The following is a 16,103-nucleotide window of genomic DNA, read 5'->3' on the forward strand; positions in this document are numbered from 1 at the left end:
ACCTCAATTTCAGTCAGATCCATTGACTTGTCCCTAGAGAGGAGTGGATTGACTAAGGGAATCTCCCCAACATCTTCCACAATGAAAACAGATGCAAAGAATGCATTTAGTTTCTCAGCAATGCCCCTGTCATCCTTTAGCACCCCTTTTACACCCTGATCATCCAAAAGCCCCACTGACCCCCCGGCAGGTCTTCAGCTTCAAATGTACGTAAGGAAATATTAGTTTCCTTTTAGGTCTCTAGCAAGTTCTCTCTCAAAATGTCTTAGCTTGTCCTATCACATTTCTAGATTTGATTTTCCACCATTTGTGCTCTTTCTTATTTTCCTCATTAGGATCTGTCTTCCATCTTTTGAAATAAGCCCTATTTTTTTTGTTTTTTGCATCTACAACTCTACCATTAAATCATGCTGGTTTTCTTTTGGTCAGCTTTCCACTTTTTGATTTGCTGTATGCATTTGCTCTGTGCTTCCAATATCATGTTCTTAAGCGTTTTCCATGATGTTTCCAAGTTTTTCACTTCCGTAGGGGTGGGCCCCTTTTAGCTTTTGTCTCACTAGCATCCTCATTTTGGTATAGTCTCCCCTTTTAAAGTTAAAGGTTACTGTGGTAGGTTTTCTTTTCGCTTCCCCACCTACCTGGTTGTTAAACCAACTGCTATGGGGTCACAACTGCACAAAGGCTCAGCAACACTTACATTTTGCAGCAAATCCTGTGCACTACTTACAGGTAGATTAAGAATGGCCTTTCCTCTTGTAGGTTCCAGGACTAATTGCTCCAAAAAAGAATCTTTTATAACATCAAGAAATTTGTCTCTGCATCCCTGCCTGTGGTTAGATTGGCTAAGTCTATTTGTGGATAATTCACATATTATTACTGTGCTTTATGCTTTTGCAGCCACCCTCAACTCCCTTAGCATTTCTAGCTTACTGTTACCATCCTGGTCTGGGGGGGGTGGTCAATATTATATACCGAGATGTATTTATTTTTATTAAACCACAGAATTTATATTTACAGAGATTCTACAGTATCTCTTATCAGTTGAAAAAATCTACCCTATTTAATTTGATGCAATCTGATGTAGAGTGTTAGTCCCCCACCAGTACAACCTATTCAATCATTCCTTTATAGTTTGTATCCTGGTATTAGAGCATCCCATTGGTATTCCTCATTCTACCACAATTCAGAGATACCTATTATGTCAATATTATTATTTACTGCTAAACATTCAAGTTCCTCCATCTTGGATCTTAGTCTTCTGGCATTAGTATAAAAGCACTTACATTTTTGATTGTTGCTTGGTTGGCTACTTGTGTAAGACCTTTTAATAAATATTTCTATTTGTTCATGCTGGTATCCTCCATGTTTCACCCGACTACTCCCCTCCCCTACAGTTTCTTATGGTTTCACCCCCGTAGGATGTGTCAATCTGAACTGTACACTGTTCCATACCTGTTGGCTTTTCCCCAACTTTTAGTTTAAAATTTACATATAATAAGCTAATATATAAATTTTAATGTTTTTATATAAGGGAAAAATGACATGGTGTTCTCTGCATGATAAAATTTCCTAAATGAAATATTTCAGAAAAAATACTGGACATTTCTTCAATTTAGTGTACAGCCCCAAATAGCTACTTATCCTCACCATCTCTGGAGCACAAAGCACTCCCCTGAAGCTTGTCTAAACCATGGTCATAAGATCAAGGCAGAGACCACCATAGTGGTACAGCATGTCTGCTCCATCCCAAAAAGATATGTCATAGCCCCCTACAATAAGACACTGGGCATGCACCACAAGGTCTGGTGCATGCTTGTTCACTGGCATACACCAGGTGCTGCACCAAAGATGCTTCTTTTGCATCCTTTAACGATGTCACGCATATCAAAAAGCATGCGTTACTTAACGCTGCACTTTCCAGCACAGTCCCTTTATGGTGTAGATGTGCCCAGAGTTATTGATAAGGAAGTGGGAAAACAAAATTAAAATCTTTCCTTCATTTTTATTCTACCCTCAGAATCTGAAGAAAGTTGGTCATGTGACCACCAGTGCCACAAAGCTTTTCCAATAGTTATGTATGGGGGTTTGATTATCAGCAAGTTTGTGACAGCTGAAAATTATGTCTGTGTGATAAAGGTGCTTGCTGGAGGCTCTAGAAAGATTAGACCAAGTGTTTTTCTGCATTTGTTTAGATATTAAGGTATATGCTGTTGCTAAGAGCCTAATTAAAGTTTAAGATGTAGTAAGGCCTTGTATAAGTAAGGCCTAGTAAATTTAGCAAAGCCTTGAAGTAGTAAGGCCCTGTGGCGTAGTTAAAATTAACTTTAATCAAAGGAATGCAAGGCTTGTACTGCTATTGGTCAGTCTAAGGACAGTTGAAGTAAAAAGAATCTGAGTGGCTGTACGTTATCAGTACTGTTCAGAAGCTATAAATTGGCTGGAATACCCAGAAATAATTCTGAAGGAAGATACAGCTCTGTGAAAAGGATTAGTTAGCTGCTGGCCTGGACCAGTGGGCCTGTGGATCTCGAGGAGCCCAAGGACTAAATTCCAGGGTCCTTCTTGGTACCTCTTGGACAGCACCGATCGGGGATGCCTGACTTCACTGAACTTTGTGGAAAAAGAAACTTGTTGTATATCAGGCATTGGAGGGGACTGCTGATAACTTGCTGACATGAATTGTTCCTGTCTGTTATTGTTTGTCTTGTTACTATGCGTAGTTGTGTTTTTGTTAAGTCATTAAACCTTTCTTACCTTTCTACCCCCGACCATACCCTCAATCCTGAACCCTCTGCAGGCGGCTGGGATGCAGGATCCACAGATTTTAGGAATAAGTCTAAAATGTAAACAACTTCTTATACTGCAAGCTTGAACCAAAGTGACTGACTTAGAAAGAATCATAATAGAAATGGTTTCTAATAAATATTCCTCCAAGCTCCTTCTTTGCCCTTAAGCCATTTTGGTTTCCTGCTTCACTTTCTAAATTCTACAGCAATTTCCCTCTGTAGTACCCAGGCCGCCTGATGCTGTTCCTACCAATAGCAGTGAGGAGAACTAAATTCAGTGATGATGGTGAATGGAATATGCTGGAGGGAGCAAGGTGAACTCACAGCTACTGTATGTGGTTTCTAGTGAGTTTGGCTAGCCAGAGAATATAAGACGGGAGTTTCTGGATGGGCTGCCTATGCTACTGAAATAGGTTGTTTCTTTCCATGTGAAATTGACAGTGACCTGCATTGACAGGGAAAGAACTACACAGTGAAACAAAATCAGGTCTCTAATACTGATTCCTATCGACTGCCAAATAAGAATTTCATTAAACTATGTTAGAAAAATTGTATTAAATACAACTGAGAAAAAAAGATGCAAATTTATACTGAGAGGCTCTTGAGCATGGACATGGACTCCAAGTTTTCAACATTTCCAATGACCCTCAGATAATAATCTTACATTAACTGAGAACACAGAGAATCCAAAAAGACAAGCTAAAACTAGAGCCACTGGGCACAAAAGGCTCATTTCAGCCCCTGCTAGCATATGACAGCTTCCCAAAATCCTTCTGGCAAGATGGAGATACAGCCAGGGTTGTGGAGAAAGGAGTCTACAACAGAAGACAAGGATCATAAAACTTTCCCACTGAAGCAAAGGGGCTTGTTTCTGGTCACATGTTGGCTTAACTCTGTCACCACTACAGTCTACAGCAAGAGTAGGCAATTATTTCAGCTGGAGGGCAGCTTAACAAGTTTTGATGAGCTGTTGAGGGGCACAAGGGTAGACCTGCCCCTTGCCAGGTACCCCACTCACTGATCACCATCTTAAGGCCAGAAGTCCCATTCTCTAATCCCCTGACCTTTGCCACTGGGAGTCCCTCCTGTTGCCCTGGAAATATTCCGGGGGGAGGGAGGAGGGGAATGACACAAAATCATATACAGTACTTAAAAATAAATAAATAAATAAAATCAAACATCTACTATAACTTACTTTAATTTTATTTACAAACATATTTTGTCTTGATTTGAAGAGTGCATCTACAGGAGATTGCATAATAGCTCAAAATAGAGTCTTAGTCTTGTATATTGTCTGTGGGGAGTAAATGGGGGGGACGGGGGGGTGTACAGTTGCAGAGTGGGTGTGTGTGGTGGGATCCTCAGAGTCCCTGGAGTGTGCGAGTTTCTAGAACTGCGCGTGGTGGCAACAAGCAGGGCTTGCCCCACCTGGCCCCATAGCATGCAGCTCCTGCGCTCCCACCCAAGTTCCCGGCCACACACAGTAGTAGCATGATGCCAGGCAGAAGCTTCTTGTCTTTAGCACCCCCTGGCTTGGGGCTGGGGTGGGTCAGGCCAAGCTGGCTGGCGGTTGGTTGCTTAGCAACCAGAGCCACACCTCCTGCATGGGGGCCCCAGCTTGCAGAGGGGCAGCCCAGGGCCAGGGCTTACAGAGAGTCCCCATGAGCAAGACTGATTGCCTGGCAGACAGGATGCAGCCCATGGGCTATGTTTTGCCAGCCCTGATCTATGGTCAGTCTCCAATGGATGGCAAGTGCGAAATTCCATTTTTCCCCATGGATATTTTTCCCGATCCATCTCCCATGGATAAGGGCAAGTGAAGAATTCCATTTTTCTCTTTCTCCCTCTATGTGCATGCATGTCTATATAGGGATTCTCTCCCATTAAAAATGCATGTGGGCAGCACAATAAATTAGACAGGTATATTAATCCTGGCAAACAAGAGAAACCAAGAATCAACCCATACGTTTTCCAGATTTTAGTACTTACTTTTTAAAGGTCTCCAGAAACTGTGCTAGAGTATGTATCAAATCATCTTTGTAAAGGCTGCTTGCCTGCGGTCTGGGAAGCAAGTGAAGAAGGTCCCAAAAGTAGGGTTGTTTGTAAAGGCTTTCAACTGTAGAAATGATCTCTTCTGCTTTATTTAAATCCACCTTTATTAAAAAAAAAAAAAAAGGTGTGTGTGTTAAATATTATGGGGGGAGGGAGGTCCAGTGACCTGCCTTTTCCTAACTCCCACTATCACTTCCCAGGAATTATTAACCATTAGAAAACTTTTAAGAAAGGAAGCAACTGGCTTTGTACATTCACCCTGTGACACATTCGCTGTTTTTTGAATGCCTAGTAGTCATAACTTAACTATACATGCATCCCTGGTGGGAAAACAGAATTATGAAAAACCCAAGGCATCCCCTTCCTCAGCTTCTGTTCAGAGAAAAGAGAAGGATTAACTCCGAAATCCAAAAGCAAAGTGTTCTGTAGCCCTGCAACAGAAACACAATGTCTCTGGGGGACTAACAACTAGGCATGGTCAAGGAATGATGAGAGGGGTGAAGCCTCCATTCCATCCTTGCTTTTCCAGCTCTTTGTGAAAAGCTTCCATGAAACAGGCCAGGAAGAATGAAGAGGGATTAGCTGAGTCCAGTTGACCCTACTCTGATTAGTGATTTGATAAAGATGACATCTATTATGCTGGGTAATACCTTCATATGGTTCTGCAAAACATAAACAGGAAAATGTGCCAGTGCTTATTATGCCAGTCACAGGGGGAAGCCCTTCAGTGGGACTCTAGCATAAGTGTTTACCAAGATGACCAAGGCTTATGGTGGTACCAAGACCTTTGTACATTTTCTCTCATTATTGGGAAGAAAAAGGGGGAAGAAAGGTTCAAGGCCAAGTTCAATAATAACTGAGATTTAACACATTGATGAATGTGATTCTGTTTTTATTTTATAAGTTCCAGAAAGAAAACCTTGCCATTATGTAGCTCCTTCCAGTTAAATATCTAAAAGAGTAATTTACAGATATTGCTTGTAAAATGCCATCTAATCCTTTTCAGATTGTAAAATGAAGTTTTAGGCCATGCAAAGAGGCAGACATCACTGAAACTACAGAGCAAATTTACTTTGGATATTGAAAGTTAGTGATTTCTGAAAAAGTATAGAATTGACAGCCTTGGAAATTAAATTCTGTACCCATTCAGTTTTTGTCTTTCCACCAGAATTGCGAACAAGCTGCGATAGCAGATGATTTATCTACACTAGGGACTGGATGGATGGCAAACACATATCAAAAGGGACTACCAAAGGACTGAGAGGGACATTTCTTCTAAACACAGTCACCCTGTCCTTTTTCACTCCATCTCTATTCTGCTATTCATTAGCCAGAATAACTGCATCACATCTAAATTAGACACAATCTCTTCTAGACAGCACCCACATCTTTCTGTTTTTACTGTAATAAGCATCTTTTACATGCTGTTGGAAACCACAAACACTCAGAACACGAGGATGGAAGAGCCTTTTTGTTAAGAGTGTTTTGTATTACATCTTTACTCATTTTGTTCAAATACATAGAGTAGCCTGATAGGTACACTTTTAAAAATCTCATAACAGACATACAGCAATGGCTTTTAGCCAGTAATAACCTAAGCCAGGTGCAAATTAGTAATCTAGCAATTAATGGCTCTTTATTAAGTCCAAGAGACTACACTGTTTTCTCAGCAATATCCCAGCCTTTACAAATACTCTGACCAAAACATGAAAAGTATTACATTTTCTGCTCTTTAATGTCTACTCTTCAATACTATAATGATACAAACTCTAAAGCCGGCATGATAATTTCATAATGAAAAGTGAAGATACTTACAGCTAACAAAACAGAGCTGTCGTTCAGCCCTGTAAAAACAAGAATATTCCAGAGATATATCATTATTAACAGTAGAACCTTTGCTACCATACAACTTGTAGACATTCATATATATCATATTATATTCATATTCTAAATTATATATACACACACACAGACTGTATATTAAGGAAAAGAGGCTCAAGACTCAGACTACACCAGTATGAAAACTTTCTGTTTCCCAGTATTTACAAGTATATTATTTAACAACATTATTAATTGGTGACGACTATGGTATCTCTAACTATTCTGCATAGATACTAGGGGCCATCCAAGATGATGGAGATGGTAGATGGTGCTTGAGGATAGGCTAGAGAAGGGTGCTGGCTGTATACCTACCAACACAGATCAAGATTAATTTGCTAACACAGATTAACATGCATGGGGCATGTGCATATCCAGTGCAAAATGTGACCAGCTCTAGCTTTCCACAATGTAGCCTCTTCCTAAGACTACCATAAATTGGTAGGATTTTACTGCCTCCTCCACTCAGGGAAGTGGCTAAATGACTCAACACTCCTCCAAAAAAGTGTAGCACATGTATATACTGCAGCATAAGTACTAGGAAAAACAAGAAGTTAGATCATTGCACTAGCTTATATACCGTGCCTGCTCAACCCAGGGGATCTAGGGACATTCTTGAATATCAATGTGCCCATATGATCACATTACTGAACTTTGTCCTTATAATTCCTCCCACCTCCAAAGTCTTTTTTGTTAGTAATAAGTGATGCAAGGGGTGGGTAGCACTTTATGTAGATGTTACACTTGTAACGTTATATGCGGTTATCATGCAATTAATCGTAACATGCCCAAAATTTTACCAATTTTGAGATTTGCACTGAGAATTTTCTATCCTGGGATGGAGGCAGACAGATAACATCTACACCAGTGTAACTTACACTGGTGTTTTACCGCCAATTTTTCCTGGAGTAATTCTACACCAGATTTAAGTAGGCTATGGTGGTGAAGGAGCTTATATTGTCCATTTCTCCCATACCAATATAAGTATGTGATCTACCTCAGCCTCAATAGAGAACACTTCTTACAGCCTGATCCTCTTTTCTCAAGCTCCACTCATCATATTACTCTCCCTAATCCCTTCTTTTATTTAGCATCCACAAATATTTCGTCAGGTTTCATATTTAGCTTAAAAGTTTATGGGGATCAGGCATCAATCCTACTGTATGTCACCTTTGGGTTCCCTGAGACAGAAAAACCAATAGTAATTATTGCAATGATGCTACTTCTTGATCAATTTCTGAACTAGAACATGACTTTTTCATGGCAAAAAGAGCTGCTATCCATTTTAAATGGCTGTCACTTGCTATCTTATACACAAGACAGTCTGTATCTATAAAATGGTGGCTTACCTGATAGCCATTGTTTTACAAAAGGTGTGGGGAAGAGAATCAAAGTTTTCTCAGTGGTCTCTAAGATTTCCTCTGCAAGGTCTTGTATTTCTTTCAGGAAGGCCATGTCATTTCCCAAAAGTCTCTCTGGACCATCTTGGAAATCGGAGGCTCTTGAGGAGCAAAGACCGCATCATTTTAAAACAGTGTTGGGAAAAAAAAATACTTCTCTGTCACCTGTGAGCTCAGGCATGTAGGGTGTAGGTGAGGGTTTCAATGGTCTATATTTACCTGATTTTTATTTTATCTTTTTTTCCCCCCAAGTTCCTTACAGCTTCTGTTACAATAAAACTCCCAAAAGCCTGGTGGGGGGGGAGGGAGGGAGGCAAATGAAATCTGGCATAGACACCTCCTCTAGTTTGATGTCCTGACTGAGACAATGACCAGTGATCATAGAATCATAAGAAAGTGGGGCTGGAAGGGACCTCAGGAGGTCATCTAGTCCAGCCCCATGCTCAAGGCAGGATCATCCCTAACCAGAACTATCCCAGACACATATCTGCCCAACCTGCTCTTGAAAACATCCAAAGATGAGATTTCATAATTTCTCTAAGAAGCCCGTTCCAATGTTTAACCACTCTCATGATCAAAAAGTTCCTTCTAATCTGCAACCTAAATTTCCTCTGCTGCAGCTTGGGGCCATTGCTCCTACTTCTGTCCCCTGAGGCCACAGAAAAAACTCATCTCCATCCTCTCTATGATCTCCTTTCAAAACTGTTACCAAATCCCCCTCAGTCTTCTCTTTTCCAGACTAAATCACCTTAGTTCTTTTAGCCTTTCCTCTTAAGTCTCGTCTCCCAGGCTCCTAATAACTTTTGTTCTCTTCTAGACTCTTTCCCATCTCTTCACACCCTTCTTGAAGTGTGGAGCCCCAAACTAGATGCAGCACTTCAGCTGAAGTCTCTCCAGTGCTGAACAGTTTCAGAATCACTTACTTAGATTTGCAAATGACACTTCTACTGGTACAACGTAGTACTGTATATTGTTAGCTTTTTTTTCCCCACAAGAGCACACTATTGGCTCATATTCAGCATATGATTCACTGTAGTCCTCCACATCCCTCTCCGTAGTACCGCAGCCTAGCCAGTCATCCCCCAGTCTGTATTTGTGCATGCAATGACTCCATCTCAAGTGATGAGCCCTTCCAAAAAAGTGTTGATCAACTAAAGTGCACTGAAGCAGATGATTGATAATAGGAGGGGATTTCTTCACAAATCTGACAGGTCACTCAAGATATGGGAAAAAAAAATGACTAACCATCTCTGCTATTCTACCCAGGCTATGTAAACAGAGTCACTGCACAGCAGTGAGAGTCATGCCCTACTCAAGAGACGCAACTAAAGCAGAACCTTTATTCTGCCTCCCTGAACAAGGAGCAGTTTTACCTTCTCTGACTAACTAACCTACCAAACTGCCTTGCAAACATCTGATGTGTTTACAAGCAACAAGCAAACAGCAAGAATGACCACCAAAATCCTTAGTATTGCAGCAACAGTTTCGAAGACAGATTCTTAATACTCAAAGCGCAGTTTTCCTTCTAGAAGCAACTGTTAGGCTAGTAGGGCGGGTTGTAAATTTATTGCCTTGCATTGGCTTCCATGATAAAGTTGACAATAAAACAATATATTGCAAGCTTTGGATCAACACGTACCAAGCTAACAAAAAGTTGTTATTATGCCGCTTTCAAACAAAATATGCAAATTTCATGTAATTAAACTCTCAGCCTTTTGACAGTCCAATATAGGCAAGTCTGAGATGCTGTAGTAAGTATCTGCTTTATTGTGAACAGTGTCTATATACTGCATATGTAGTTCATAACAATTTTATGAGGCTATGCAAGAGCTTACTTAGGGAAAGAACATTACATTACAGGCATGGAATTTCTCTTAGCTCTCACATTTTCAGCTAAACAAAACTGTACATGCTGGCTATAAGAGTGATATCTAGTGGCTGCCTGATAATATTTAATTCAAACAATGTATATTAATTCCCAGACAGAAACAAAGCAAAAGGACCATATTTCTCTCTTGCTTTTTCTTTATCCCACAATATTCCTTAGAAGAACAACAGTAAACAACAGAAGAAAATTCTCCCTAGTATATTGCAAGCTGTGAGAGGTAACATAGCAGAGACCCCATTCAAAAAACTACTACTCCTTCTCATCAAGTCAAATAGAACCTGTGGGTAAAGGTTACATTTTCTACTTGTTCGCAAAGGGCAAGTGAAGACCTCTCAACTGCAAAAGTAAGTAAATACAGTCACTTGTTCTCTAATTTCCATCCTTCAGTCAACCACACTGCTACATAACTTTTTGTTTCTGTCAGTTTTTTCCCCAGCTCCACTGCCATCCTATTGGTCTTGAATGGAAAGAATCTCTAGCAAAAGCCTTTGAACACATCCAGACACTGGGTAAAACCTCCAGTCAAGTCAGACAATTCACATCTCCTTATAAACACTCCAAAAGTAACACTCCCCTCCTCTATCCCTTCTCAAAACCAGCCCCTTTCCTGAACAACTTGTGGAAGTATTCCTACAGTCATCCACATTCCAGCTTGTATAGAGCCCCTGAAAAGCTGAGAAAGAAAGCGCACACATATACAACAAACAGCAGCAACAGTTAGGTATGGTTGTGAAACAGATTCAGAAAACATAATCTCCTTCTTGAGATCTAAGGGACATCAGCTGGAGAGTCAGGCCTCGGCTCTTCCTAACACCTGCATGCAGACAAAGGGTTTGCTGGACTACTGGTTTAAGGTGGGGCATCCCAAAGTCTGTCCTGACTCGCACTTGACTGTTGTAATGGCTACTACATGGGTTTTGTAGCAGTAGAGGATTATTTGGGCAAATCTTCCCAGGGGGGCAGGGGTTTTCAAGCACGGGAAGGGAAAGGTGGTGGCATAAGGAGAATAGATGGAGGGTGGTCAGTCTTATCTGCCATGGGGGACAAGACAGACCTATGTTGCTGCTGCTGTGTTCTCAGACCTAGTTCTTAGTGATGTGAAACTATTCCTGACCCTGCAAACTTCAGGGAAGGAAAGGGTGCCATTCTCACACACACACAATTATGCTTTTCGCAACAGATGGATGCACAATAGATGGACCTCTGAGCAAGCCCTGGGCACCCCCATACAACAACTGCACCAGTCTCATGCAAGGCTGGTCTTCTGATGATGGGAGTATTTGCTAAAGCTTCATTACAGCTGCTATAGATCTCTTATACACTGCATTTCCACAAAGATTTAGCCATGGGAACTACCTCCAACACAATTAACTGCAGGAGCAGATCAAGAAGATTTTATAAGACTGAACTGAAAGCTCTGGAGGTCACTCTCAAGGCACCAGATAGGAAATTGCTGATGAACCACAGATTTATCAGATAAAGATTGAAGTAACTGGATACTGCCCATTTTAAACTAGCTTGACTAAACTATGGTAACTGGATAACACCTGGTTAACAGGCCTTTGTGTCCTTTTTTAATCTTGAAAGTAATATAATCATGAAGCAGATTTTAATTAAGAGTAAATGTGAGCAGGGAATTAAGTAAATCCTGGAAGACTTATTTAATTAGCAGCTATTTTTAATAATTCTTATTTAACCCATGCTTTGATTTTGGGTTCCACTACAACTAAATCAAAAGTAGCATCAAGTCAAATAACGTTGTTAAAATGATACATTTGCTTCAATCAGTCTATTATAGGGATGTCAAAGATACTACAGGTGGGATCTGACCCAAAGAGCTATTTCACTTAGTCAATGGAGCTCTTAGAGGTCCACCATTTCTGCATTCCCAGCTACAGTACCCCACTGGAGATGTGTGTCATTGACCAGGGGAGTGGGAAAACAATGACCGCACTGACCCCTGTGCTGTCCCTTGTCTCAACACCACTGCCAGGTCTGAATCCCTCCCAGGACCATGGGTGAGTCTGTTGCCCTTTGTCCATTAGAAATCTCACATAGCCTTGTTCTTCCAAGGAACACTGTAGAAACCCTATCCGCAAAACTACATCTTGGTAAGAACACTCCTACTTCTCACAAAAGTTTTGTATTCCAGAGTGTTTTTGTAAACTAGGACAGTATATAATCTTAACTTTTCCAAGGCATTCTTTGTCTTAAATAAAACTTGTTTTAATTCTAGCCTGGGAATTATAGAAAACTCATTCTTATCTGCCTCAAACTCAAATGGATTACAAGCAAAACAATGCAATTGTTTCTGAAGTGTTCTAATAGGCAAGTCTCAGTTAACAGAGAGATTTTTTGTTAGGAACTAATGTCTGCATTTTTCAGATTATACTATTATTACTATGCTACTTATACTACCAACACAACAACATCTGAAAACTATAAACACGGACATTTGGAGGAGAAAAACAGGGACATGTTTTGACCATACTGAAAAGCACTAGAGTCAGTGTTTTGCAGATCAAAAAAAAAGAGATCAATATTTTACAAAAATGCAATGATTCAACTCACTCAAAATGCAGATCTATTCCAAAAGCAACCATGTGGGGTATTGGGGAGTCAGTCTCTGCAGGATTTCTAGTGCTAAGGCCATTATCCTGCAAATGTTCATCTACAGGGAGGTGAGTGACTCCATTGGTTCAAACAAACAAACAGAGTCAAATATATTTGGAAGTACTTGCTGGACTGAAATGTAAGACCAGTCATGTTATACGTAACCCCACAAACTTAGGCTAAACTCCCCATATTATCAAGTTTTTCCATATCTCAAACCATTACCAAAAACAGTTCTCCAGGACAAATTGTGCTCTTGCATACACCTGTGCAAGCCCATTGTCTTCAAACGGTACCTTCAGGAACAGCTGTGCAGTGCAGCATCATTGCCATCAACAGTCTTGCACAAGGTGGAATGGCCCAGAATTTAGTAAAAACTACCCTGTCCTGCTGTTTCTTCAGGAGACTGAGCAGTAAAAAACCATCCAAAGACAAAGCAACCACACTGCTAGCTTCCTAACTCACTTCCATCCCTCATCCCACCCACGTTCTCATGAGTCACCAGAATCCACCAGAGAGTTCTTGTATCCCATGCCACCTGGAGCCCCTTCTGGCTAAAGGGACATTGCTCTCATCAGTTGTCTCGCTGTTGTGGAGTAGCTTTACCCCATAACAAACAAATAGTGCCCCAGACCCTTGATTGAACCATGTCCAAAACTATGAAGATATACACAGCCAGCATAACATAATGTTTAGGGTGATAAAAGCAATATGAATGGATACAGAGTACATGGGCTTTCCACTAAGACCACACATGCCATATTAGTACAATAAAACACAACAGAACATTAATGACACACCACAAAGCTGCAAAACATAATGGGCTTCTGGACACTCGCTATTAAAAAAAAGAAAGAAAGAAAGAAATTCCTTCTCATACTCACTGAAATCAGAGGACCTTAATGTGACATGCGGGTATTCTTTTTAGACCCTCACATATACTATTAATATTCAGTCCAGAGGTATAGCTGGACAGTCCATACGCTGGGCAGCCATGAGACACCTGGGGTAGGGACAGTTGCCTCTATGCTGTTTGCAGCAGCACAATCAGCTGCTGCTGTGGTTGCAGTTATTGTTGCATCCTCCCCCAAGAGGCAGAATCAGGGGCTACTGTGCCAGTCACCACTCCACACCCCCTCAGTAATGGTATTGATTAAATCCCATTTGTTACTGTAACCCCAGACACCCTACAAACACAGATTCCTGGCTCCAGAAAGATTGCTAAATAAAGAAGATGGGCACAAGTCAGGGAAGGGTTGTAATACACCAGCAAACCCAGCAAGGACAGCAAACAACACACTAGTGCTACAGTATGGGGAGGCTAGAAAAATAGATGTAGTTAAAAAGGATTAAGTATCTGGAAAAAAATCAAGGGAAGGGACACAAGGGAAAAGGAGGCAAGAACAAAGGGTGTGGAAATGAAGGGACTGCAAGAGTGAACAAAGCGAACAGCTATGCAGTGAAGAGAAGAGAAAGTCCTTCCAAGACTATAAAGAGATCTCCAAATGCCCAAAGGTCCCTGCTTTGGCTCCTCACTCCCTGACTGGTTCCTCCCTGTAGATTTTCTCTGGAGACTGGGGTCAGCAGGAAGAAAAGCACCACCCAGGCCCTAATGTCCCTAGAGTTTGGGGAGAGGAGTTTCCCTGCCTCACTCTTGGTCTCAGAGGCAAATTAGCAATTTCAACCAGTGGCATAGTGATGCTATGTTGCAGTGGTGGCATACAGAGCGTAGGCAGCTTGGCTAGCTAGCAGCAGCTGTTATTTTTGTGTTGTCATTGGCATTTGGAGCTGCTATCTCTATCAGCCTTCTACTTCCACCTCTCTCTGTTATATTACTGATCACAACACAATGAGGAGGGGGGTCCAAAGTATAACTGCAACATGGGGTCCTTGAACACCTGCTACTGCTATTACACAGATTCCCTGGGGATTGCCATTTAGAGGCACACCTTTAATCAACACCCAAGGCAGGTGCCTCAACTCAGCAGTAATGTTACTGTTGGGCCTAGGAGGACTCTGGAGGATAGATGGATAGATGGATGGGGGAGGGAGATCTTCAGCTGAGTTCCGTTTTAGCAGTATTTGATTCTAGTGTTTAATTTACTTTGTTTTCATGTCTCTGACCTGGCTTCAAAATGAATGCAAGGATTGTAAAAAGAGGAGTCATTATTAATAGATTAACAGAAAAGAAGGAAAGCATTACGGGTTGAGTCTGGTTTTGTGGCTGGCTCAGTGTGATCTAGATGAAGTGTCCACTGCTGCAAATCAGGAATAGCAGTTGTAAAAAAAGGCTATGACATTCTTCAAGTGTGGGACCCCTGGCCCATTTCTGTGGGTATGAATAACTAGTGTTTGGAGATGATGTGATTTCCCCATAGCTAGTTCTGTGACTAAATACCAGGTCTCAGTGCTGTTACTGTAATTTCTTTTTCATAAGCCTGCAATATTTGCAGAAGAAATGTTATAGCATATCAGCTGGCAGGTGGACATTTGGCAGCAAAGAATGATTTAACTGACTTGTAAGCAGGGTGGGGGGATCACCTGATGTGGCCAAGAGCCTTAGAAATAAAAGCCAAGGGATTGCCAGGATGAGGAAACATCATCAGTAGGAAAAGCAGACACCATGGCTAAGTACCGACAGCCAAAAAGCCTAAAGCTGAATTGATCCAATTTTCGCAGGTTAATCTAAACTACAAAGACTGAACTGATAAGCAAGCGAAGAGACATTCACTTTGGTTTCTGGAAATGCAGCCACATGCCTGCAGTGGCCCAAGATAGAAGCTAGGGGGCATTAACGCATGCCTGTCTGCTCAGCTGGAGCAGACAGCTTGAGTAAAGGCTAGCCAGCCCACCATGCGAGGTGGGGTTTGCAGAGAAGGTGCAAAGCATCCTGGATTTTGGGGGACTGTGAGTTAACTTGAATCTGGAGGGGATCTAGGACAGAAGTTCTTTAAACTGATTTCACCTAAATCAATTCACTCTGATACTACATCCATCCAGGTTTGTCTTAAACCAGTTTTGGCCATTTTGAAAGTGGTTTATATGCACTGAACCACTGTTGTGTTACAGATTTGAATTGGTTTCTGATCACTTACACCAGCTTATACGTAATTTCTATCCCTAGTCTGTTAGTATCAGGATACTGATGGAAATCATCTACATCACTGTCTCATTGTGATAACAGCTCTGGCATTACCAAAAATAAAGGGGTGATGCCAGAAAATGAACTTTGAATTCACCCAGATTCATAATAGTTCTGACTGAAAAAGCACTGAAATGTAAAAGAACAAAAATAGTCTCCTGCAGCACTTGAGTGCACAAAAGCAATTGGCTTTGCCTGAAGCTGTGACTTTGAAATTCAAATGCTGTCCAAGTTACCCAGTTACACAGAATATAAGAAGTCCCTCTAATGTGTGTGCTATGATATGCAATGTCACTTAAATCTGTGATTTTCATAAGCCTTTCAGCAAATTCTTGTCTGAACCT

At 41.2% G+C, this 16,103-nt stretch overlaps 1 protein-coding gene across 1 annotated transcript in view; it reads right to left on the bottom strand.

The window, feature by feature from the left end:
- Positions 1-16,103, bottom strand: part of ABCA13 (ATP binding cassette subfamily A member 13) — a 377,080-nt gene that overhangs the window by 333,077 nt on the left and 27,900 nt on the right. The window contains 3 exon segments of the mRNA XM_090049781.1: positions 4,776-4,939; positions 6,654-6,682; positions 8,066-8,217. Coding sequence (XP_089905907.1) covers positions 4,776-4,939; positions 6,654-6,682; positions 8,066-8,217 — 345 coding nt within the window.

Source organism: Crocodylus siamensis, chromosome 5, assembly GCF_052110815.1.
Source record: "Crocodylus siamensis isolate JL-2025a chromosome 5, ASM5211081v1, whole genome shotgun sequence".
Lineage (NCBI taxonomy): Eukaryota > Metazoa > Chordata > Crocodylia > Crocodylidae > Crocodylus > Crocodylus siamensis.